The sequence below is a fragment of the Salvia miltiorrhiza genome, chromosome 2, assembly GCF_028751815.1.
Source record: "Salvia miltiorrhiza cultivar Shanhuang (shh) chromosome 2, IMPLAD_Smil_shh, whole genome shotgun sequence".
In the NCBI taxonomy this organism is placed as follows: Eukaryota; Viridiplantae; Streptophyta; class Magnoliopsida; order Lamiales; family Lamiaceae; genus Salvia; species Salvia miltiorrhiza.
Genome location: NC_080388.1, coordinates 55,729,799 through 55,752,669, shown reverse-complemented (window position 1 = coordinate 55,752,669; position 22,871 = coordinate 55,729,799). Strand labels below are relative to the sequence as shown.

General features: G+C 38.1%; 2 protein-coding genes across 2 annotated transcripts; one reads left to right on the top strand and one right to left on the bottom strand.

Moving 5' to 3' along the window:
• The first annotated feature begins 347 nt into the window (after positions 1-347).
• On the top strand, positions 348-9,849 carry LOC131010425 (uncharacterized). Its single transcript, XM_057937939.1, has 16 exons — positions 348-913; positions 999-1,262; positions 1,378-1,475; positions 2,027-2,189; positions 2,281-2,391; positions 3,835-4,791; positions 4,880-5,032; positions 5,112-5,211; positions 5,298-5,392; positions 5,975-6,160; positions 6,256-6,312; positions 6,388-6,459; positions 6,620-6,718; positions 8,086-8,217; positions 8,323-8,496; positions 9,410-9,849. Exons 1-16 carry the CDS (start codon positions 791-793, stop codon positions 9,665-9,667), a joined length of 3,042 nt encoding a protein of 1,013 aa, XP_057793922.1. The 5' UTR covers positions 348-790; the 3' UTR covers positions 9,668-9,849.
• A 10,743-nt stretch (positions 9,850-20,592) lies between these two features.
• Positions 20,593-22,648, bottom strand: LOC131010424 (allene oxide synthase 1, chloroplastic-like). The gene has a single exon (XM_057937938.1). It carries the CDS (start codon positions 22,483-22,485, stop codon positions 20,830-20,832), a length of 1,656 nt encoding a protein of 551 aa, XP_057793921.1. The 5' UTR covers positions 22,486-22,648; the 3' UTR covers positions 20,593-20,829.
• Between the last annotated feature and the right edge of the window lie 223 nt (positions 22,649-22,871).

Sequence of the window (22,871 nt, the reverse complement as noted above, 5' to 3'; positions counted from 1 at the left end):
CCCAAAAAGAAAAATAGGCCATGAATAATGGGACGGAGGGAGTATATTATACTCCCTCCGTCCCATTGATCTTGTTTCGTATTCTTTTTTTGCTTGTCCCATTGATCTTGTCCAATTTCTATAAATAACACTTCTACTTTATCACTTTATCACTTTCTCTCTCCTACTTTATCACATTCTCTCTCCTACTTTATCTAGACACTTACCACTATTAATACTCTCCTTAATAACCGTGCCGAAACCAAATGGAACAAGGCCAATGAGACGGAGGGAGTACATATTTACAATAAATACTCAATTTTGAAATCTATTTAAAATTAATTTTAAATTAAAATATTAACTTACTAATAGTATAGATTTATTTCTAAATTTCAGAGTAATTTTAAGGACTGCGCCACCACTAGAGCTCGCATCCCCCGCCGCCGACCACCACAACTGCTGCCGTTCCCCAACCATTATCTCCGGCACCACCAACTAAATAGTAAAATTCAACCAACGATACTGTAGATCTACCCAGAGAGAGCGAGAGGCTGAGTGTTTTTCAATTCCAAGCTTTCTTCACGAAAACAAAATTCCCATACTTCTATCCCCTTAAACTCTTTCTCACGTTGCCTAGAATCTCAAAATGCTGTTATAGTGCTTAGCCTGCTCCTCAAAGACTATGATACCGAAAGATCTCCTATCGGGATTGCGTGGCTCAACATTTCAGCCACTGCTACTCAACTGTTTGACAAATTGCCCGAACCAAATTCTCTTTTCTTTCCATTGATCTTCACGACCTTTAATTAGCATGGTTCGCGCAGAGATGGAAGTATCAGCAAATCTAATCAATACAATCCATAATTCCTTCACTGGTGGTGGAATACATTTTGCAACTCCTGTTGCCTCTTTGAGGACCAATGAATCCGACTTGGTAATGTGCTTCACTTATTTGGGAAAAACTTATTCTCATTACTTTTTTTTAATTCATTGTTTGAAATTTTCTTTCCCGGGTTTAGGTCCGAGGATTATTGCAGATGCTTCAAGGTTTATCGAGTTCGCTATTCTATTGGGATGACACTGGGCTGTTTTTTCGCTTCAAAAGTGGGATTTATGTGACTCATCTTTCCCAGACCAGTTTGTATCACATTCTTGAACAGTTTTTATATGCTGGAACATGCTTAAAATTGGTTGATATTGTGGTGAACAAAGTTGAGAAAACTAAGAGCTTCACTCCACCAACTTTGAGAGCATTCTCTTGCTCTGTTAGCACTTGGCTTAGAGTATGTCAAATTGATATGAGTTTTCTATATCAATTTTTACGTTGTTTTCTAGTTTAGTGACCTCTACATTCTATTTTCTTCGTGCTTTAATTCAATTAAGCCCTTTCTGTTGCAGAGGATACGTGACATTGCTTTGCAAGAAGAGGTGAAAATAAACAGCCCAAATGTTAATACTGCTGTGTCTATCTTGGGGCTGTCAAGTTCTTTATCAAGGTTTGTTTGCATATTACTTGATTTTGGAGCTGGAATATTGTATATCATATTGCTTTCTGGAAATGAAAATGAAAATCTTGTGCTGGCAATCAAATGGCAGTCACGCACTTGAGATTTTCTGTTGATATGTTAGAAGCTGAATTATGGTGCATCTTCTCGTTATTGGTATATGAAAGGCCAGTAATGGTGGGTATTCAAACCATCATTCGCCTTGATTCATACTCTCATAGAAACAAAGAAAATGCATATTGTCAAAATCCAATCAAAGAACAGCACTCAATGTTTCTCTTTTCCGGTTTTACTGCGAGTCACTTAAATTATTTGTTCAGAACAAGCTTAGAATTTTTTTTGAAAACATTGTTATATTCAACAGACGTTCTTGCTCCATTCCATTTCTGTTCTAATCGTGTGCATAGCTAACATTCAAGCTGTTGTACTTGTATCTTAACTTCTAATTTCATTTCACTGGCCTTTTTTTGATGAGCTTGTCTAAGAGCCTCCCTACCATTTTTAGCTTCCTATCATGGTTGCTAACTGTTTCTGTGATGCAGTCTGTGCTCAGGAGCGGAATATTTGTTTCAAATAGTGCATGGGACCATCCCACAATCCTTTTTGGAGCTTGATCCCTCTGTCCCGGCAGCAGATATTGCTGTACACATTTTAAACCATCTTTATGGGAAGCTCAGTGGAGCTTGTCTTGTGCAAGGAGGAGAGGTTATCAGATAACTTTGCTAGTGAGATTTCATACTTGTGAAATGCACGTCTTAACTATTGAGATTTGATCAAAAAAATATGCTGGTTACAGGATGATGCATACCGGATGCTGCTTTATATATTCGTAGGAAGTTTGCTGCCATATATTGAGACCCTTGATTCTTGGCTTTTCCAAGGAACTCTTGATGATCCTTTTGATGAGGTATTTCCTTTTTAACATTTTTATGTAGGTGTATATTGAATTATTGATGATGTTTTGAAGTCAGATTTTGCCTATTCTGCTTTCAATTGAGACTAATTCATTGCTCTTGAGAGTATTTCCTAACATGAAATTTGGATACAAGTGTTTGGTTTTAAAATCAAATTATAAAAGAACATTTTATATCGCAAAAAGTTTTAAATAAGTTTCCCAGTAACAGAAATCTGTACCTTTTAAACATGTTTAGTTCTCAACGGATGGAATTTCCAGAGTATGAAAACAGTTTATCTGACTTTGTTTTGTATACATAATCATGTATATTGTTTGTATTCATTGCTGTATTCGTCATTATTTACCCTTTTAGTATCAAGAGTTTATTCTAGATGTTAAAGATCTTTCACCTCCCCAACTAAAATCCATTTCCACATAATGGATGCAGCTGCTGTCCCTTGCCTTCTGAGTTTTATCTCTCATCTGTTTCTGCTATTTGCTTGCTTTCACTAAGGTGGGATATTTCTCTGGTGTTTATTTAACTGAGTGTTAAGCATTCTGATACTCTTTTTTTAGCTACAAGGGAATCATATATTCATTTTTTACCCTTGTTAAAATAGTAGAATGCCATTGGTCAAATTACTTTCATTGATAGATAGGTTCTTGTTATATGCTTCCAACATAAAATAAAATAAAGATGGAATCAAGTATTCATTGAGGGAGAAGAAAACCTGATGATAAACCTATAGTTTTGCTTGAAGAAATATGGGAAACGGATGTTCTCAAGTCCAGAGAATTACCCACTGCAACTGTGAAATGCGTGATATTTTTTAAATTTGATATTTGGACTGGGTGCAGTCAACTGTTTGGTCACTTTACCTGCTAGATTAGGTCCAAACAAAGTCCTCATGTGTATTGATATTGCAGCTTGCTGATAATACTATTTCCTATTGTTCTTTGATGAATAATTTTACATTTCAAATCTAGTATTTTTGTTTGTTTCAAGTTCTGAGATAGATTGAGGAAATAAAAAGCTTTACTTTACACAATCCCGATAAGACTAAATGTCTCCTTCTTGTTCCTTGTTGCTCAATCTCTCTCTTCATATACATGCATGTTAGCCTCCATCTTTTTACCTTCTGGAGGCAAAAGCTGTTAGATCACTAGCATTATCTGTGATTTTCCATTTTCCTAAGCTTCTCTTTAAAAGTCTGTAACTGGACATCCTTTGTTGATGTTTCTGTCCTGTTTGATTTCCTCAATGTCATTGTTTGTCTTCATCTTTTGTTTATAGATCCTAAAACGTCAATATAGTTTTCTGTCATTTGTGATATAAACTTGATGTAGACATTAGTTCGGAAGCATGTCTTGTTATTGATAATGTATTGTTCACCATTCTTTATGAATGTTTTATATGAGTGCAATTCCTTTGCTGGTGCTGTGTGCTTTTTGCAGATTTTTTTTGTTGCAAATAAAAAAATTGCTATAGAGGAGGCTGAGTTTTGGGAGAAAAGCTATGTGCAGAGATCATCTATGTCAGGAAAGTTAAAGTTTGCAGATTTAGCTCCAGATTTTCATCCTTCATCTAAATCGAAAGAAGATATGACTGGCAGAGCATCTGTATCTATGTCAAGTGTGGCTGCAGGAAAAGAAGATACCAATAGTGACTTTCAAGCTTGCCCATCATTCATCAAAGACATTGCAAAAGCTATCATTTCTGCAGGTAAATCATTGCAGCTGATCCGACATGCTCCTATGGCGTCTCTTTCAGCATCTTCTGGCGATGATCTTAAAAGTGTGTATAGCATAGCTGGGTTGACTTTGTCAGAAGTCTTTTGCCTGTCACTAATAGCTCTTGTTGGTCATGGTGATCACATTGCTAAGCATTTATGGCAAGATGACAAACACTTAGTTGGATCTGTTGGAAACAGTGGGGAGCCAGATGAGATTGATAGGATTTCAGCAGCAAAGACTCAGCCAAAAGAATTCTGGCAGAAGTTATTGGATGATACATTAGCCCAGAAAAGAAATGTTTGTTTGGCAACGTCTTCAAGGACAGGTGCAATTAATTACCACAATCTGAATGCATTGGGAGCTCATACAAATAAAATGGACATACTTTCTCAATTATATTGTTCCCAAAACCCTGCTATTACTGTTTGTCTTGAGATTCTTCATGAGAATAAGGATGCTTGGGGCTCATTGAATATTTCTCAGGCCTTTCATCTTCCCCCCCTAAATGATGAATCACTAAGGCAGGCTATATTCAGTAATAACAGTGAAGGCGCTTTGACATTCCAGAACATGGAAAATACTTTTCAGTTTGGTGAGTTACAAGATACGAGATTCCTGGAAGATACAAAATTACTTGAAGTTTTACTTCCCTTTCCCACTCTTCTTCCATTTTTCCAGGTATTGTATCCTGTATTTGCATTATTTAAGTAAGATCGTAGCTAATCTTAATTTTGTCTAACATTTACTACTTTGTTTTATGTCATAGGAGGATCTTCAGATGTCAGAGGTTTTACCTTTTCAGAACAATTGCACTCTTCCATCAAGAATCCTTACCTGGATCAAGAATATTGAGCCTAAAACAACTCCTCTTCCTGCGGTGATTATTCAAGAATGCCTTATCTTCTATATAAAGAAACAGGTTCATGATAATTATTACCTACTTTACAATTATAATACTATTGATGTATGCTACTTCAGCTTTTAGATTCAATATGCAGGCTGATTATATTGGGAGGACTATGTTGTCAAAGTTACTGAATGACTGGAGATTGCTAGATGAGTTGGGTTTTCTACGCGCCATATATTTATTAGGATCAGGTAACAAGGTCTTACTGTTCCAAATATTCGTACATCAACATATTATACATGTATTAACAGCTGGGCTGGAATCTTGCAATTTACAGGTGATCTGCTTCAATACTTCTTGTCAGTTATCTTCAATAAGCTAGACAAAGGAGAACCTTTGGATGATGATTTTGAGTTGAACACAATATTGCAGGTTTAGTGTCTGGGCTCAAAACTGTAGTATTCTGGCAATTATTAAATAAGATCCAATCTGTGATCATCAAATGGATAATTATGCTCATAACTAACATTCATCCATGACTTAATTGAACCTACTTTTGAGTATACAATATGTTCTAAAACACAATTTATTTTGCTGTCGTAAGTGTTTCAAAACTCAATTGTTTTTCTTGGACTTGTTTCCCGAACTTTGTTAATTCCAATATTTAATGGTATTCAATATAGCTCTCCATCTTAGATTACGCCCCATATAGTGTTTTTGACAACCAAAAACAACAATACCTTTGGAGAATAATTCTGTGTCATGCAAACTATAGCATTTGCAGACTCAAGTTAGATAATTTCGGAAATGAAAAGATCACTACATAGCACAGTGACCAAATTGTGGTAACTGTATTTGTCTAGAGACACTGAAATGCTCATGTGTATAATTTATTGAAGCATGAGTAGCATTTTATTAACTTCTGCTCTGGAAGTCTTATGAGTAGTATTTTCCTTCATTTGTTTCTGAATATCAGTCAGAAGTGTTTTAATACCAGATTTTACTTTACTTCAGGAGTCAATTAGGAATTCTTCTGATAATGTGCTGCTGAGTACGCCTGATTCATTAGTGGTATCAGTAGGCAAAAATCTCGGTGAAGACGAACAAAGCAACCCATCTATTTCTGTCTCAACGCCTCGCAAAGGTGGAGGACAGAGCTCTGGCATGGATGTCCTCGACTCTCTGAAGTTCACATATAAGGCATGTACTTTCAAACATGTTTCTCTCTTGTTCAGCTTTGATTTAGTGGTGTAGCTACAATTTGAACTGAAATTTCTTTTGTGTCAATACAATAGGTCTCTTGGCCACTTGAACTAATAGCAAACCTGGAAGCAATGAAAAAGTACAATCAGGTACATTCCGACATGTTGATAGGAATAGCTCATGTTTGTGATATTTGATTATATCATCACTGTATTTTGCTGCAGGTTATGAATTTCTTATTGAAAGTTAAACGTGCAAAATTTGTGCTTGATAAAGCTCGGAAGTGGATGTGGAAGGTATGTCTTGCCAATTAGCAGCCTTTATTTTGTCTAAAGTGGCTGACATTCATTCTAGAACTATTCCAGCAAACAAAGTTGATCTGTTAAGTTGCACATTCATTGTTTGCCTCTAATGACACTGTTTTGAATCTTCATATTTTAACTTTGAATCTTTCAGGATAGAGGCACTGCAAGAAGGAAACACAAGCGCCACTGGTTGCTAGAGCACAAACTGCTTCATTTTGTAGATGCCTTTCATCAATATGTTATGGACAGAGTAATGTGGTTCCTAACTGCTGAAACATGAAAACTTTTATTTAAAATCTTGTTGTGCTTTATTGAATAACTAGGTACTGAGGTTTTCCTTATTAACTATAAGGCTTGTATGGTAAATATTATGTTAGACCATGAACTGGTAACTTTTGTGAGAGATATCAACTGTAGTTGCTTTGAGTTTTATGAACTTTCTACTGAGACATATCATTGAAATAATTAAGTCGAAGTTGACAACTATCTCATGGTCTGCATTTCCCCTGAGATCTAAAGATGCCATGTCTGAGTCACTAGCCTTTTTCTCTCTTTAATAGGATTAAATTTGATGCATATGAACTTGGATTGCTTCCAAATATATATCATTGGTCCCTATGTTTAGTGAGTCAATTTTATTTGCCTTCAAGGCACACACAAACCTCTAGTTTTGGTTTCCTCTATATTCACCAACCTTAGAGCTCCATCTGGACATGTGATGTGATAGATGATATTCTTCCTGATAAGAGTATGTGACTTCTTTGACTGGAGGAATTTTTCACTTCTTTGTTCATCAAGTCATGATACATGGAAAATCAAAGATGAGTTCTTCAACAAAATCCCACTCTTAAGTTCCTACTTCCAGCATTCCTATATGGAGTATCGTTTTCTTTATCGACAAGGTGGCTGATGCAGATCAGGATAAAAAGAGATAATTAGGGAGGAATAAATTTATGATCATTGAAGACCTTATTTAAGATCATTGAAGACCTTATTTGAAGATCTCTTTGTGTTCAATCATTGCATTGGATTAAATTTAAGATCATTGAAGACCTTATTTGAAGATTATTTTATACAAATAGATAATAAATTAGGGAGGAATTATGCTGTGCAATTCAGTTTATGAATTGACTGCCTTGCAAAGAAGAAGAGGCCAAGGAGTTGGCTATTTAGAATGAAATTTCTCAATCTTCTTCTGCCTCTTCCCCAATGCTTCTCTTCACCTTAATTTAATGTTCTCTCTCTGGACTATATCCTCATTAGGAGGGAAAGCAGTTGTAGACACATTTAAAGTGCAACTACAATAAAAAAATGGATAAATTAGAGGCTTAATTTAAGTATGTTTTTATGGATGATTTTATATTTTTATTGAATACGCACAATTACCGTAGGTAGTCATTGACTAGTAGTTCTCTGTAGTAGAGCTTTTTCCTGTTAGTTAAGTCCATCATCATTATCTGCTTTGGGTTTTGGTTAGCATCAGTTGGGGGCTTTATCTTGAAACTCGTGGCTCATTTCTGGTTAAATTTGATATTTTCATTATATGGTTAACCACTGTGAATAAGAAGTGTTTGTAGGTATGCTCCTTCTAGACTGTAACCTGGATATGATGAACAGGTATATCATAATGCATGGCGTGAACTTTGTGAGGGTGTGGCAGCAGCTGGAACTCTGGATGAAGTAATTGAAGTACATGAGGCCTACTTGTTGTCGATTCAGAGACAATGTTTTGTGGTTCCAGACAAGCTGGTTTGTCCTTGCCGTTTTCTCTTTCAGTATTTGCAATTATTCATGTACTTCATAGAACCAACGTGAAAATTGTGAGCATTTGATGAGAGTCCCTGTTACTCACAGTGGGGATTGATTGCTAGCCGTATAAACAGTATCCTTGGGCTAGCGCTGGATTTCTATTCTGTACAGCAAACTATAAGCAGCATCGGAGCAGTTTCTGCCATAAAAGCAAGATGTGAGAAGGAAGTGGAGAGAATAGAGAAACAGTTTGATGACTGCATGGCGTTCCTTCTCAGGGTATTCCTCTCTCATGAACCTTTTTTTTTTTAAGTTTTATTCAGACTTTTTCATCCTTCTTTATTTCCACCTATGTGCTGAATCCAGCTTCTTTCCAAAAGTTATAGAATCTTAATTGATTTTGCAAAACAATTCACGACCTTTAATTGTTTTTGCAATTAAATAATACCTTTTTAAATTTAGCAATGTCAATAGACAACTTTCAGTTTATTGCTATCTGTTTCTGAACCCCTAAATTTGCAAATTCAACTGAAATTAACTCAAAAAAAAAAAAAAGAGTTAGGCTTAACTTTGATTTAGTTTTACTGAAACTAAAGTTGTGAATTTTTTTACAAAAAAGTGAAAGTCTATTACTTAAATAACTGAAATTAAAAAGGATATGATTAAATTGCCATAGTGACTATATCTTCGTGAATCCTCTTGCAATTAACCCTAAAACAATTTCATATTTGATCTCTTTTGAATCTATCTTTATCTTGAATTCATAGAATTTCTCCTTACACCAATCACTTTGCTCTCCCTTGGGTCTCTAAGTTGTGGGCCCTATTTGTTTTCCAATTTTACATTTTCTTTTTCCCCTACTGAGGGAAACTAAATAGAGCCTTTGTTTTCTTATTACCTTTTTTTATTACGTTTGTTGCGGGAACATCTGCCAAGGTATCTCTATGGCTTCTCTCCTTTTTCATTTTGGTATCCTGGTAGCTGGTTTAAAGCACTTGTAGGTGTATCAGTAATGACAATTATGAATGACCAATTAACTATGAGTAAAGAGAAGTAGTAGCTTCTAGCATGCTTCATGTGACCAAGAATATATCACCTTAAATCTCATCCAGTAGAAACCACAAGAATAAGGACATTCGTTTTATACGACAAATATGGTTTGGCTGTCTTAATTATCTATTTGGCATTTCAGATTCTCTCTGTGAAGCTCAATGTGGGGCAGTTCCCTCATTTGGCGGCTCTAGTTACTCGTATCAACTATAACTGTTTCTACATGTCTGATGGCGGGGGTATTAACGAAGGCTCCTGGTTCTGTTACCTTTCGTCCATCATGATCAACGTTGCTGCTATAATGTATGTATACAAGCCCTTGTTTCTAATTGAACTGCACAAAGATTTGAAGGCACTCTCAGCTTTAGCTAGACATGCTCTAGGAAGAGTTCTGCATTAGCTGTAGTATTTGAATTGTGCTGCGTGAGATGTGTATATATTTTGTACATACACAGATAGGTCAACTTGATTGTCGATTACTGATTTGGGGATTTCTTTAAAGGACAAACTACATGAGTGTATTCTAGATAACTTCTACAAGTTTGAAAACCTTAATATGTGTGTTTACTGCACTTCAATAAATAATGCTGTGTACCTTCCTAAAAAAAGTAAAAATTATAATGTTGTGTACAGAAATGTCTTTCAAAAGTTTTATTAAAAACTCAGCGTTTAAATTTTTTCTTTTTATGGCTGTGATTTGCTATTACAATATAAGATCATCCATAGTGGGGGAGCCGGCGCGCACTGGGCTCGCGAAAACCCCCAGCAATGCTGCACCCGACTTGGGCCTCCGCTCCCAATGCAGACATCCAAAGGATTGGGCGTGTGATTAGCACGACCGATAAGAGAATTTGCTGCATTAGAAAGAAAGAAAAAAAAAGTGAACGGCTCTCTTCTTCTCTGTTTGGTGATTTTTTATTTACTCAAATCTGATTTCAGCCGTTCAATGGCTATTCCCACTTTTTTATTTGTTTTCTATTTTCTTCTTTTATTTTTTCAAGTTATTGTAATATTTTTTCAATTATTGTGTTTTTCTTTTAAATTAATGTAATGTTTAATTTTTATTCTAATAAAATTAATGTTGTTAAATATAATATTAAAATTAACTGAAAACAACATTAAAAATAAAAATAAAATAAAAACAAAGTTTAAGAGTCAAGGTGTTGATTCTTGCAATGTGGAGGGTGAACTCTTAAATGGTGGGACCACTTTTAAGAGCTCAGAGTGGCTTTTCAATGTGGATGCTCTAATGATTTCAGTCGTTTTAAAATTAATGTAATGTTTAATTTTTATTTTAATAAAACTAATGTTGTTAAATATAATGTTAAAAGTAATTGAAAACAACATTAAAAATAAAATAAAAACAAAGTTTAAGAGTCAAGGTGTTGGCTCTTGCAATGTAGAGGGTGAGCTCTTAAATAGTGGGACCACTTTTAAAAGCTCATACTGGCTCTCCAATGTGGATGCTCTAATGATCACAGTTGCTTATATCAAAATATTTAACTTTTTATTGAGCCCATTGATTATACTCCCTCCGTCCGCCAAGAGTATGTCACTTTGGCTGGACACGAGATTTAATAAAATTATTGGTGATTTTTATGTAGAGGAAAAAGAGTCCTACTATTGTTTGAAATGAGTGGTTGAAATTAAATAAGAGGTATTTTTTTTTTTTTGTAAATAATGGAAAAATGATAAGAAAAAGATATGAGACCATATCTTAAAAAGGAAAGTGACATACTCTTTACGGACGTTCAAAATGGTAATTGTGACATACTCTTAACGAACGGATGGAGTATTTGTTATGGTGCCACTCAAAACTCGAATGGCAGTTGTTAATGCTGCCTTGTTCTTGTAACTACATTGTCACTATATTTTGTTTTTCTCTACTTTCGTTGATATGATGATTGGAATTTTTAACTAGGCCCTTGTTTTCCCCCTAACGTTGGAACAAATATCCACGAGTTTGGACTTTGGATTAGCATTTAATTAGTTCGCCAGGAATATGCGGAAAAAATAAAAATAAAATAGCGCAAGCATAGAGATTATCATGTTTAATTTGTAACCCATTGTTCTTATACATAGAGCTCATTATTTTTGGAGTTTGAGAAGCCATAAAACTTAATACTATTAGAAATGGAGAAATTGGCAGTTGTACTACTTCTCGTATGGGCGTGTCAAGCGGAAGCGGGTGAGATATATCCATGTAAGTTTGTTCCTTTCATTCAGAACTTACAAGTCTAATTTTAATTGTTTCCATTTTTCTTTATCTTGTATTTTCTAGAGCGAAAAAAAAACCTATTATACCAATCATTTTCTCAGGATAGTATTATCACGCTTAACCCCTCGTAATAATATTATAGAATTCCTATTTATATACACGTGAGTGTATGGCAATATACAAAATTATATAGATATTCCAAAGATTCTTAAATTGTAGCTTCAACTTTCATCTTATGGTTACCTTTTAATTGTAATTTAAAATATTATAAATAGCTTGCATTTATCTTCGTTGTACGTACAACGTCAATATTTCCAAGCAACATAAGTTGACGTGTATTCAAGAAACAACCATCAAAACCAATAAAATGCCTATAAACAATCCGAAATGTATTTTTAAATCCTGAAAAATCAAGAAAAACTCTCTTAAATTGCACAAAAATTGTGACTCGAGCTATTACGTGAACAATGAAAATTAAATACTTTTAAATTCAAATTAAAAATTTAAGAATAACCCTTGTAATTAACAATGCCTGGAATATTTCTCTAGAAATAGCACAAAACCAACCAACCATACTCAAAATTCAAAATTTGCATAAGGATTAAGAAAATCAGTAAAAAAGAAAATTAACAAGCAAATTTCTTAATCTCTTTATATTTTTTATTTGACGAAGAATCAATGCTAGAGCCAATCAAAGAGTCTTAGAACATGGAGTACTACTTTTTGTGAAAATCGACCTATATATTTGAAATACCAGCTGGTAAAAAAAAAAAAAAAAGAGCCTATATAATTGAGACGGACGGATATGATTGAACTAAATTGAATCCTCGAAATTTGTTTTGCAGTAATCGATTGTGGATTAAATGGTACATCTAGTGTACATTACAATGAAGAAATATGGTTCCCGGATAGCTTGATCATAGATTCTGGTAAAAGAAAGCAAGTGATCAACTCCTCCAACATCCCCCTATTCATGACTACATTAAGATATTTCCCCAAACATGAGCTCAACTGCTACGCTTTGTCATTACCTACTAGAGCAAAACTTATGTTTCGTGCCGGATTTAACTATGCAAATTACGACGGGAAATCGCAGCCGCCGGTGTTTGATCTCTTACTCGGCGGCCAGCTGTGGGCAGTGGTTAACTCATCTGCGAGCAATGGGCCTATATTTCATGAGCTTATGTATATGCCCAAAAAGGATAATATCTCAGTGTGTTTGAGAAGAAGGGAGAATGGCGGCACACCTTTTATTTCTTCTCTTGAGACAAATTTCTTGGACTCTTCTGACATCCAAAATAGCACAATTTATACCAAGGTCAAAAATGGCACGGCTTATCATCTCCTCACCAGACTCATTTTTGGTTATCACAAAGTAATACAGTAAGTATTAATACATTATTCATTAATTCTCTCTTCTTCTAATTTTCATAAATTAATATTTCATGATAATTTGGCAAAGTGATTTTTGTTTTTTACAACTCACGTACATATATATCCACACTCAAAACAACAGATTTTCATATCTTTGACGTGGTAATTGGACAAAATAATACTCCCTCCGTTCTGAAATAGTATGCAATTTTTGTCATTTCGATATGTCCCATAAAAATACGCACACTCTATATATTTTTTAACATTATTCTAACATAAATGCCTTTCTTTTTATCTTCACATTTTCAACTTATTCACAACTTTATATAACATGGCTCAGACCCATCACAAATCTTTTATTTTTTTATCTTTTCTCACAATACACTCACTTAAGATTTATTAAAACTTGTATTAGAGATTCTAGGATGTATTAGAGATTCTAGGATGGAGGGAATATAAGTTAGTAAGATTTTTTTTTTCTAAACCATTAATATATAAAAGGCATAAGTTTGAGAATATACGTGCAATATATGTGGAAATTTTGATGAATTGCTTTCTTACAGGAAGTTGCATCAAGTTTGAGCATGCAAGCTACTAAATAACAATATTATTACGCATGCATATATAAAAATTTAGTATATGTTTGGCATATATATTGTTAGGAAATTAGACACAACTAATTCCGCCCGGGATCAAGTGTGACTCAATATTGTGGATATCGACCGATATGAAACGAGAAGAAAAAATGACACCGATATTTTTAACGTGGTTCGGCCAAACTGCCTACGTCCACGGACCCACACCAATATATTAGAGAATCTCAAAAGGAGGAGTACAACAAAAATACCACACTGTATTTTGTATCTGCCTACGCAGAGGCTATCTCTCAACTCTCTTTTATCACTCGTGTATAACTTCCACACTGAAGTTTTCTCTCACAAGAATTTTCTCTCTCTCTCTCTCTTTCTCTCTCTCTCTCTAGCTGAAAGTTAGATTGTTGTTTTGGTGTTGTTGTGTTGGATGCTGCAGAAGAGCTCTCTATTTATAGGAAGATTTGGAGGTGGTAGGTGAGAGGTGGTTGGTGTGAGGTGGTTGGTGAAGAAGGTTGGTGGCAGCCACTTTTGACTAACAATCTCCCACTTGAAGACTGATTTCAATCTGTCTTCACACCTCGATCAACGCAGCAGCCTTTCTGTCTTTGTCATTCTAGCAAACCAATTGAAGCTGAGCACAACTTCAATTTATCAATGGTTACTGCCTTTGTAAGCATGTCGGCTGGATTTTGAGCTCCTTGGATCTTTTCAAGTATTAACACCTCATCCTCCAACAGAGATCTGATGAAATGATAACGAAGTCCAATATGCTTTGTTCTAGAATGAAATGCTGAATTCTTTGCCAGATGTATCGCACTCTGACTATCGCTGTGCAAGACATTCTTCGTCTGATCAAAACCCAATTCTGCCAACAACCCTTGTAACCAGATCATTTCTTTGCTAGCTTCGGTGATTGCCACGTACTCTGCTTCTGTAGTGGATAAAGCAACAATCTTTTGTATCTGCGAGATCCAACTAACAGCAGTCGTGCCAACAGTAAAGACATAACCGGTAGTGCTTCTCCTGCGATCTACCTCACCGGCAAAATCTGCATCTACAAAACCTTGTAGTGCTACATCACCTCGTCGAAAACACAAGCATCTATCAGTAGATCCACGTAGATATCTCAATATCCACTTTACTGCTTCCCAATGCTGCTTTCCTGGATTTGCCATAAATCTGCTCACAACTCCCACTGCATGAGCGATATCTGGTCTAGTACAGACCATGGCATACATCAGACTTCCAATGGCTGAGGCGTAAGGAATTTTAGCCATGAAGTCTCTTTCCTCCTTAGTCTTTGGAGAGTGCTCTTTGGATAGGCGGAAATGGTTAGCTAATGATGAGCTAACCGGTTTAGCACTGCTCATGTTGAATCTTTGCAAGATTCGATTGACGTAGTTGGCTTGAGACAACTGCAAAACACCTTTTTGCTTGTCTCTGTAAATTCTCATCCCGAGAATTTGCTTTGCTTCTCCTAAGTCCTTCATCTCGAACTCCGCTGAAAGCTGCCTTTTCAACTTCTTGATTTCGTTCAAGTCTGAGCCGGCTACTAACATGTCATCAACATAAAGTAGCAAGATGATATAGCTGGACTCGAACCTCTTGAAGTAACAACAATGGTCAGCATTGCACTTCATGTAGCCATTTTTCTGCATGAATCCATCAAACTTCTTGTACCATTGCTTCGGAGCTTGCTTCAAGCCATACAGGCTCTTTTTCAACTTGCACACCAGCTTCTCCTTTCCTTTGACAGAGAATCCATCTGGTTGTTGCATGTATATTTCCTCCTCTAAGTCACCATTGAGGAAAGCAGTTTTCACATCTAACTGCTCTAGATGCAAGTCCTCCGTTGCAACAATACTCAGGACCGATCGGATTGTTGTCAACTTTACAACCGGAGCAAAGATATCTGTGTAGTCAATTCCTTCTTCCTGTTGGAAACCTTTGACTACCAATCTTGCCTTATATCGCTTTGAACCATCATGCTCTTCTTTGATTCTGTACACCCATTTGTTGTGTAGAGCTTTCTTTCCTTTGGGCAACTCAACTAGTTCCCACGTCATATTAGAGATAAGAGATTTTATCTCTTCTTTCATTGCAAGCTCCCACTTGACAGAATCTCCGACTTGACATGCTTCTTCATAGAATTCAGGTTCACCAGCATCGGTCAGTAACATTTGATTCATGTACTTCCTGTTTGGAACATGAGGTCGAGATGACCTCCTGGGTATAGGAGTTGGAGCTGGAACTGGAGACTGTGGTGGATCAGCCTCAGAGTTGGGCTCCTCCGTCTGCAAACCTTCATCTGTTTGCTTTGATGTACTGCACTCTGCAGTATCATCTGGATCAACGTATGTTGGATCGTCACTTGTTGTGTCGGTGGACTGCACTGCATTCCTGTCCTTGTACATCACATTTTCATTGAATATGACATTCCTGCTTCGAATGACCTTCCTGTTTTTGTGATCCCAAAAACGGTACCCGAACTAATCTCCACCATATCCAATGAAAGTACATTTTAGTGATTTGGAGTCGAGCTTACTCCTGGCATTATCACTAATGTGTACATACGCGACACAACCAAATACTTTCAAGTGAGAAAGTTTAATTTCTTTGCCGCTCCAAACTTCCTCAGGTATTCTGTACTCCAATGGTACAGATGGCTCATGGTTAACGAGATATGCCGCTGTGTTGACAGCTTCTGCCCAAAATTGTGTTGGCAGTCCTGCATGTATCCTCATGCTTCTAGCTCTTTCTGTCAACGTCCGGTTCATGCGTTCTGCAACTCCATTTTGTTGTGGTGTCCCTGGCAACGTCCTTTCTAACTTGATGCCGTCCTGGTAACAAAATTTCTTGAACGCCATATCTTCGTATTCTCCACCATTATCGGATCTCAACTTCTTTATCCGTAAGCCAGTTTCATTCTCCACCATGGCCTTCCACTTCTTGAACGCCTCAAACACCTCTGACTTGTGTCTCAAGAAGTAAACCCACACCTTTCTCGAGTGGTCATCGATGAAAGTCACAAAGTAAGACTTTCCGCCAATGGATGAAACTGCTGCTGGGCCCCAAACATCTGTGTGGACTAACTCAAGCTTTACTTGCTTCGGAGTTCTACCACTGGTATTGAAACTCACCCTCTTCTGCTTCCCGAAGATACAACTTTCGCAAAAGTCTATATCAACAGACTGAAGCTCTGGTAGTTTCCCTTTCGAATGCATATACTTGAGCCCTTTCTGGCTCATGTGCCCAAGTCTTTGGTGCCACAGATTTGCATTCTTCTTGCTATCAGCAACTGCAATTGTCACACACGCATTCATCGTTGTGTATAGGCTTCCAGTATCCTTGCCACGTGCAAGAATCATTGCGCCCTTAGTGATTTTCCAATAATCACCAGAGAAGTGTGTATCACATCCTTCTCTTGACAATTGCTTGACGGAGATCAAGTTCTTCCTCAACTCTGGAATGTGTCTCACGTCCTTCAATTTCCATACAGATCCATTGAGTTTGATCTGTACTTCTCCTATGCCCACCACGCTGCATGGGTGATCATCTCCGAGATATACTTCTCTGAAATTTCCCGACATGTAATTTATGAAGGAATTTCGATTCGAGGTGGCATGGAAAGATGCTCCAGAGTCTATGACCCAATACTCGGCCCTTTTCTCCATGGAACATATCAAGGCATCGCCTTCTTCTTCAGCCACAACATTGGCTTCGGTCTTTGTCTCGTTTCCTTTTGAAGGTACTTTACACTGCGTTCTGTAGTGTCCGATCTGACCACAGTTCCAACATTCAACAGACTTTGATTTGTTGGAATTCTTGTGGATCCTGGAGCTCTGCCTGCCATTCCTTGACTTGCTCCGTCCACGCCCTTGACTTCTGTTTGAGTTTCTGCCTCTGCTTTCTGCATTTAAAGCGGCACCTGAAGTGGAGACTACATCTGACTGCCTCCGGATCTCCTCGGTTAAGATCATGCTCACGACATCATCGAACTTCATTTTGGACTTACCGGCAGAGCTGCTAATGGCCGTGACTGTGCCATTCCAGCTCTCAGGTAACTGCCCAAGAATTAACAAAGCCCGGACCTCATCATCGAATTCGATGTCCACCGTGGTAAGTTGGTCCGTCACTTCGTTGAACTCGTTCAAATGTTCTCCAAATCTTCCGCTCTCCGTCATTTTCATATTGAACAATTTCTTGATCAAATGAACTTTATTTGCTGCAGACGGCTGCTCGTACATGCTGGATAAAGCTTTCATGAGAGACGCTGTTGTCTTCTCATGCTTTATGTTGAAGGCGACTGACTTTGATAAGGTCAGTCTGATTGCGCCGAGTGCTTTTCGATCAAGCACCTCCCACTCGTCGTCCTTCATATCCACTGGCTTTTCCTTCAAGGGCTTATACAGGTCCTTCTGGTACAAGTAATCCTCCATTTGCATTTTCCAAAATCCAAAATTCACACCATTGAATTTCTCCATTTTGGAAATTTTATCGTCTGTCGACATTGCTCCCACTCGATCAAAAAACACGATAATTTTCTCAAAAAATTCGTTTCTGATGTGGAGGTTCAGTTTACACTGCAACCACAGAGCATACTAAGAATTTTAAAAGAATAATTACCGTTGCGCACGAAACACTGTTCGCAAAATTCACTATTCACGAATTCACTATTCACGTGAATAGTACCTGCGCAAGAAAAAAAATTTTCGCCACCAACGTGGCTCTGATACCAGTTGTTAGGAAATTAGACACAACTAATTCCGCCCGGGATCAAGTGTGACTCAATATTGTGGATATCGACCGATATGAAACGAGAAGAAAAATGACACCGATATTTTTAACGTGGTTCGGCCAAACTGCCTACGTCCACGGACCCACACCAATATATTAGAGAATCTCAAAAGGAGGAGTACAACAAAAATACCACACTGTATTTTGTATCTGCCTACGCAGAGGCTATCTCTCAACTCTCTTTTATCACTCGTGTATAACTTCCACACTGAAGTTTTCTCTCACAAGAATTTTCTCTCTCTCTCTTTCTCTCTCTCTCTCTAGCTGAAAGTTAGATTGTTGTTTTGGTGTTGTTGTGTTGGATGCTGCAGAAGAGCTCTCTATTTATAGGAAGATTTGGAGGTGGTAGGTGAGAGGTGGTTGGTGTGAGGTGGTTGGTGAAGAAGGTTGGTGGCAGCCACTTTTGACTAACATATATATGCTTTATAAGCCTGGATAGCTGAATAATTTGAAGTTAGTTATACGTTTGGTTCCCAGATTATTAATCAAGAGGGTCCGGAATAAAACGAAGGCCCTCTCTTATTTCAGTATTCCTCTTTGAAAAACAATCTCACCTCACCTGTGAAATAAATTAGTTTTAGCGATATATATTTCTTTTTGTACTACATTATCTTAGTTTTATATATTAATAGTTTGTAAACATGGATATTATGTTGATTCCACATCCACAGGCCATGGTCTGAGAATCCGGAAGAGGAGTTCTTAAACAGATATTGGATGCCACAATCAATGTCTGGTTTGGTAAATCTAAGCTTCGAGCCCACCATTGGTGCCGGATGGTATTACGAAAATCATCCTCCTCGGCCCGTCGTCGAAAATGCAGTAGCACCACAAAATGCTTCACAATCAATTCATGTATCCATTACTCTCCCAAACTCTGATCCTCAATCAACATATATGGTCTTGTATTTCTTCCAGAATCTCAACGCATCTGAAACTGCAAACGCCACCAGGTATATGGATATTTATGTGGACGGCCTTGTGAGGGCTAATGTTAAGTTTGAAACATTTAACTCAGGTCAAGTCTTGACTTTGTACCCGATCTTGGTCCAAGATATAGCAAATCTCACTATTTCTCCGGCCAACGGCACCATATTGCCGCCATTGCTCAATGCTATGGAAGTCTTCATAGTAGCTCAACTAGCTGAGCAATCTAGTTACGGACACAGGATTTCTTCTTCTTCTATACTTGTTTCCATGTTTCACTTCTTTCTAACTCTACTTATTGTCTTATACTATTAGGCATTACCTAGCTTTTCACTCACTTCATGTAGCAATGTGTTCCACTGCTTTAATTCCATATTCATCTCTTTCTTAATTTCACAAATAAAAAAGTATCAAATGAGTTATATGTTTGATGTGTTAATATGCAAGCATAGACACGACTTGAAAGAAATTAATGGTTCTTCTAGGTAGATTTTCTGAGCTCAAATATATATAGATGACATTACAAATATAATTTTGACAAAGAATTACTTATATATCTAATGTTAAACTTTCGATTATCTCTAGTACATTTTGGGACTTTTTTGGTGGTTAAGTATGTTTCTTATGTTGCAGTAGCTATTTACAGAGCGAAGGAAAAAGAGACAACCTTGCTCCTTAAAAGAAAAAAAGTCTTGTCTCCTAATTTACAACTCTCTCAGCAGAAATCCCAAAATTATGCTCCTATATTCCTTCATAAAGCTTCCCTATTTAATTTTAAGATCTCGATTTTATAAATACATACACCAGATCTCCTATTTTCTACATAAAAATAATAATTATGTGTGGGCCCTACTAATTATAAGCTTAAAATAAATTTAGGGTGGGTGTAAATTTAAGATTGAATTTAGGTAGGTGTAAAAAATTTTGTGGGTCCCATCCAATTTAGGGGATCTAGCTGGATGAATTTTTTTTATCTTATTTTCAATTGTTTTAGCCTAAATTTAGAGTTAGTGATGCATTTAGGTGATCTGCTGAGAGTGCTCTAAGATGTAGTGGATTTAGTATTAGACTAGTAGTGTCCTAATTTTTTCCAAAATCGAAACGCCATAATTGGTCGCTTCTTTAATGTGCTCCGGCCTAAGAATGGCAGTCAATATAAATTACAAACAATATAAAATGAGAGAAATTGTAATTTTTTGACTAAAATCAATCTATGTATTTTCAAAAGGTTACAACTCGTCTTATCTAATTATTTGAATCCGAATATTCCAACTATCAAACTCCAACAAAAAGATACAATTGGGATTAGGATCACCTGCTGATGTGCACAGCAAGGTGCTATGCCACCAAACACACACACAATGAAAAACATGAAAAAAATGAAAATGCTAAAAGTGGTGTGTAGTGCACAACATGTAGAGGATCTTAACCCATACATTAATTAATTCGAGAGAGAGAGAGAAGACTGTACAGTAGTCCTAGTGGATCTAACACCAGAATCTAGTTACACAAACTTAAAATAATTCGCCATACATCCAAAACAGTATAGTCTCATTAATTAATCACAAATTAAGCCACCAGTACCGTTGAAAAAAAACAGTCTCCAATAAAAAAAATCTCTTATTGAGTATAATAAAAATCAAGAAATGTTAATTAGAAAGTAGCCCGTTTGAGCGACGTTACAGTTACGGCGGCGCCCAACGGCGAGGCGGCGACCTCGATATCAAAGGAGTCGTAGCGGAGGAAGAATTCAACCAGCAGCAACCGGGAGATGAGCACCACAAAATCCTTCCCGGCGCACTGCTTGTTATGAAGCGTGGGGCTCTCATTTTCCGGGCCGTTTGACCAGAGCACGTGCTTGAGCAGCTTCTCCCCCTCCTCGCCGACGAACCGATCCGCCACGAACTCCTCGGCGCGGTCGAATATCTTGGGGTCCTTGGTGGCTAGCGGCTGGAACCCGTACAGCATCTCCCCTTCCCTGATCTGGAACGCCGCCTCGTGGGACTCGATCACGAAGTCGCGCTTCGCCTTGGCGTACTGCGACGGCACCGGCGGCTCGATCCGCAGCGCCTCGTACACGACCGACTTCATCAGCGGCATGCTCTCCATGGCCCCCATGCTGACGGCGCCGCTGGATTTGACGGCCGAGCGGATCTCCCTGGCCAGGTCGGCGTGGAGCCTGGCGCCGGCGCGGCCGACCCACTTGAGCATGTTGGGGAAGAAGATCTTCATGCCGCCGAAGGTGTTGAAGCACGTGGCGAAGACGAGGTTGTGGCAGGCCTCGTCGCGGGCCACGCCCAGGGTCTCGGCGTGGTCCAGGATCGGCGAGGAGTTGTCGTAGAAGAAGTCGTAGAGGCGCGTGTAGTCCTTCTTGATCAAAAACGGCGGGAGGGTGAAGGTGTGGAGCAGCCCGTCTTCCACGGGTCGGGGCAGCCCGAGGCGGAGGAGCGGGTGGAGCTGAAAGAGGACCCATTTCGCGACGATGCTCGGGCCGTCGGGCCCCAGCTTGCTCTCGTTGGGGCTGACGCCGTAGAAGGATCGGGCTAGGAAGTTAAACGCGGCGACGTCGTTTGCGGCGCCGAAGCTGGCCTTCCCTTTGGCGGCGAGCTCGGCCTCCAAACCTTGAAACATCTGGACGTAGGTGGCGTGGAACTCCGGGATGACGTGGTCGCGGCGGGAGGAGAGCATGAAGAACATGAGGTTCTTGAGCTTGGCGTGGTTGGGCTCGGAGGGGTCGAGGTAGGAGAGGGTCCGGTAGCCGCCGGTGAGGTCGGTGGAGGGCATGAAGGTGCCGGTGAAGAGGTCCCTTTTCTCGACGTTGTCGGTGTCGAAGAGCGCCGGGAAGCTCTTGCCGTCGAGGAGAGCGACGACGTTGGGGCGGAAGGAGATGAAGGGACCCGGCGGCATGTTGGTTCTGTAGACGGTGGACTGGTATTTCTGGATTCTTGATTTGAAGAATTCATCTCTGCCTTGGTTGTAGAAGTAGTCCTGCCTGTCTCTCCACGGCCCGATCAGGGGGAGCCCGTAGTCGCCGGGGATCTTTCTCATCGGGAGTTTCGCCGGCGCCGCTGGTTTCGAGGTCGGTGGCTTTTCCGATAAGGTGGCGGTGATGAGCCGCAAAGCCACTTTTCGTGGTGGTTTGGTTTGGGAAGAAGATGGGAGACTGCAAGTGGAGAAACAAGAGAGAGTGGATAGAGAAGAGGAAGCAGCCATGATTAATAATTCTAGTACAAAATTGGTGATGAATAATTGTGCAAGTATGGTGGGAGAGCATATGATATATATGAGAGAGAATTGGTGGGAGAGCATATGATATCTATATGAGAGAGAGAATTAATGAATGAATAATTTAGGAAGAGAATTAATAAGTGGAGAAGATGGCCCATTAGCTAGGTTTCACTTTATTATTATATAACTGTATATGGAGAGTTTGACCACATGGATCTCAAGCGATAAATAAAATTGAAGGTGAACATAATACTATCCTTTATTATTTTTAATGTGATATTTTTATATACTTGTAAATAATTGATATATGATCATATTACTACTTTGAAATTTATATAAAGAAAAAGTATATTTAATAATTTTAGATACATTTTAATTTTTTACAATTTTAAATCTTTAGAAATTCATCAATACGCATTCAATAAACAAAATTAAACAAATTGATAAATAAATTATCTTAATGGAAT

Coding starts and splice junctions, on each gene's coding strand:
- LOC131010425 (XM_057937939.1), top strand. CDS start 791: ATGGTTCGCGCAGAGATGGAAGTATCAGCAAATCTAATCAATACAATC. Junction 914..998: donor GGACCAATGAATCCGACTTG/GTAATGTGCTTC, acceptor TCCCGGGTTTAG/GTCCGAGGATTATTGCAGAT. Junction 8,497..9,409: donor GCATGGCGTTCCTTCTCAGG/GTATTCCTCTCT, acceptor TTGGCATTTCAG/ATTCTCTCTGTGAAGCTCAA.
- LOC131010424 (XM_057937938.1), bottom strand. CDS start 22,485: ATGCTCTCCCACCAATTCTCTCTCATATATATCATATGCTCTCCCACC.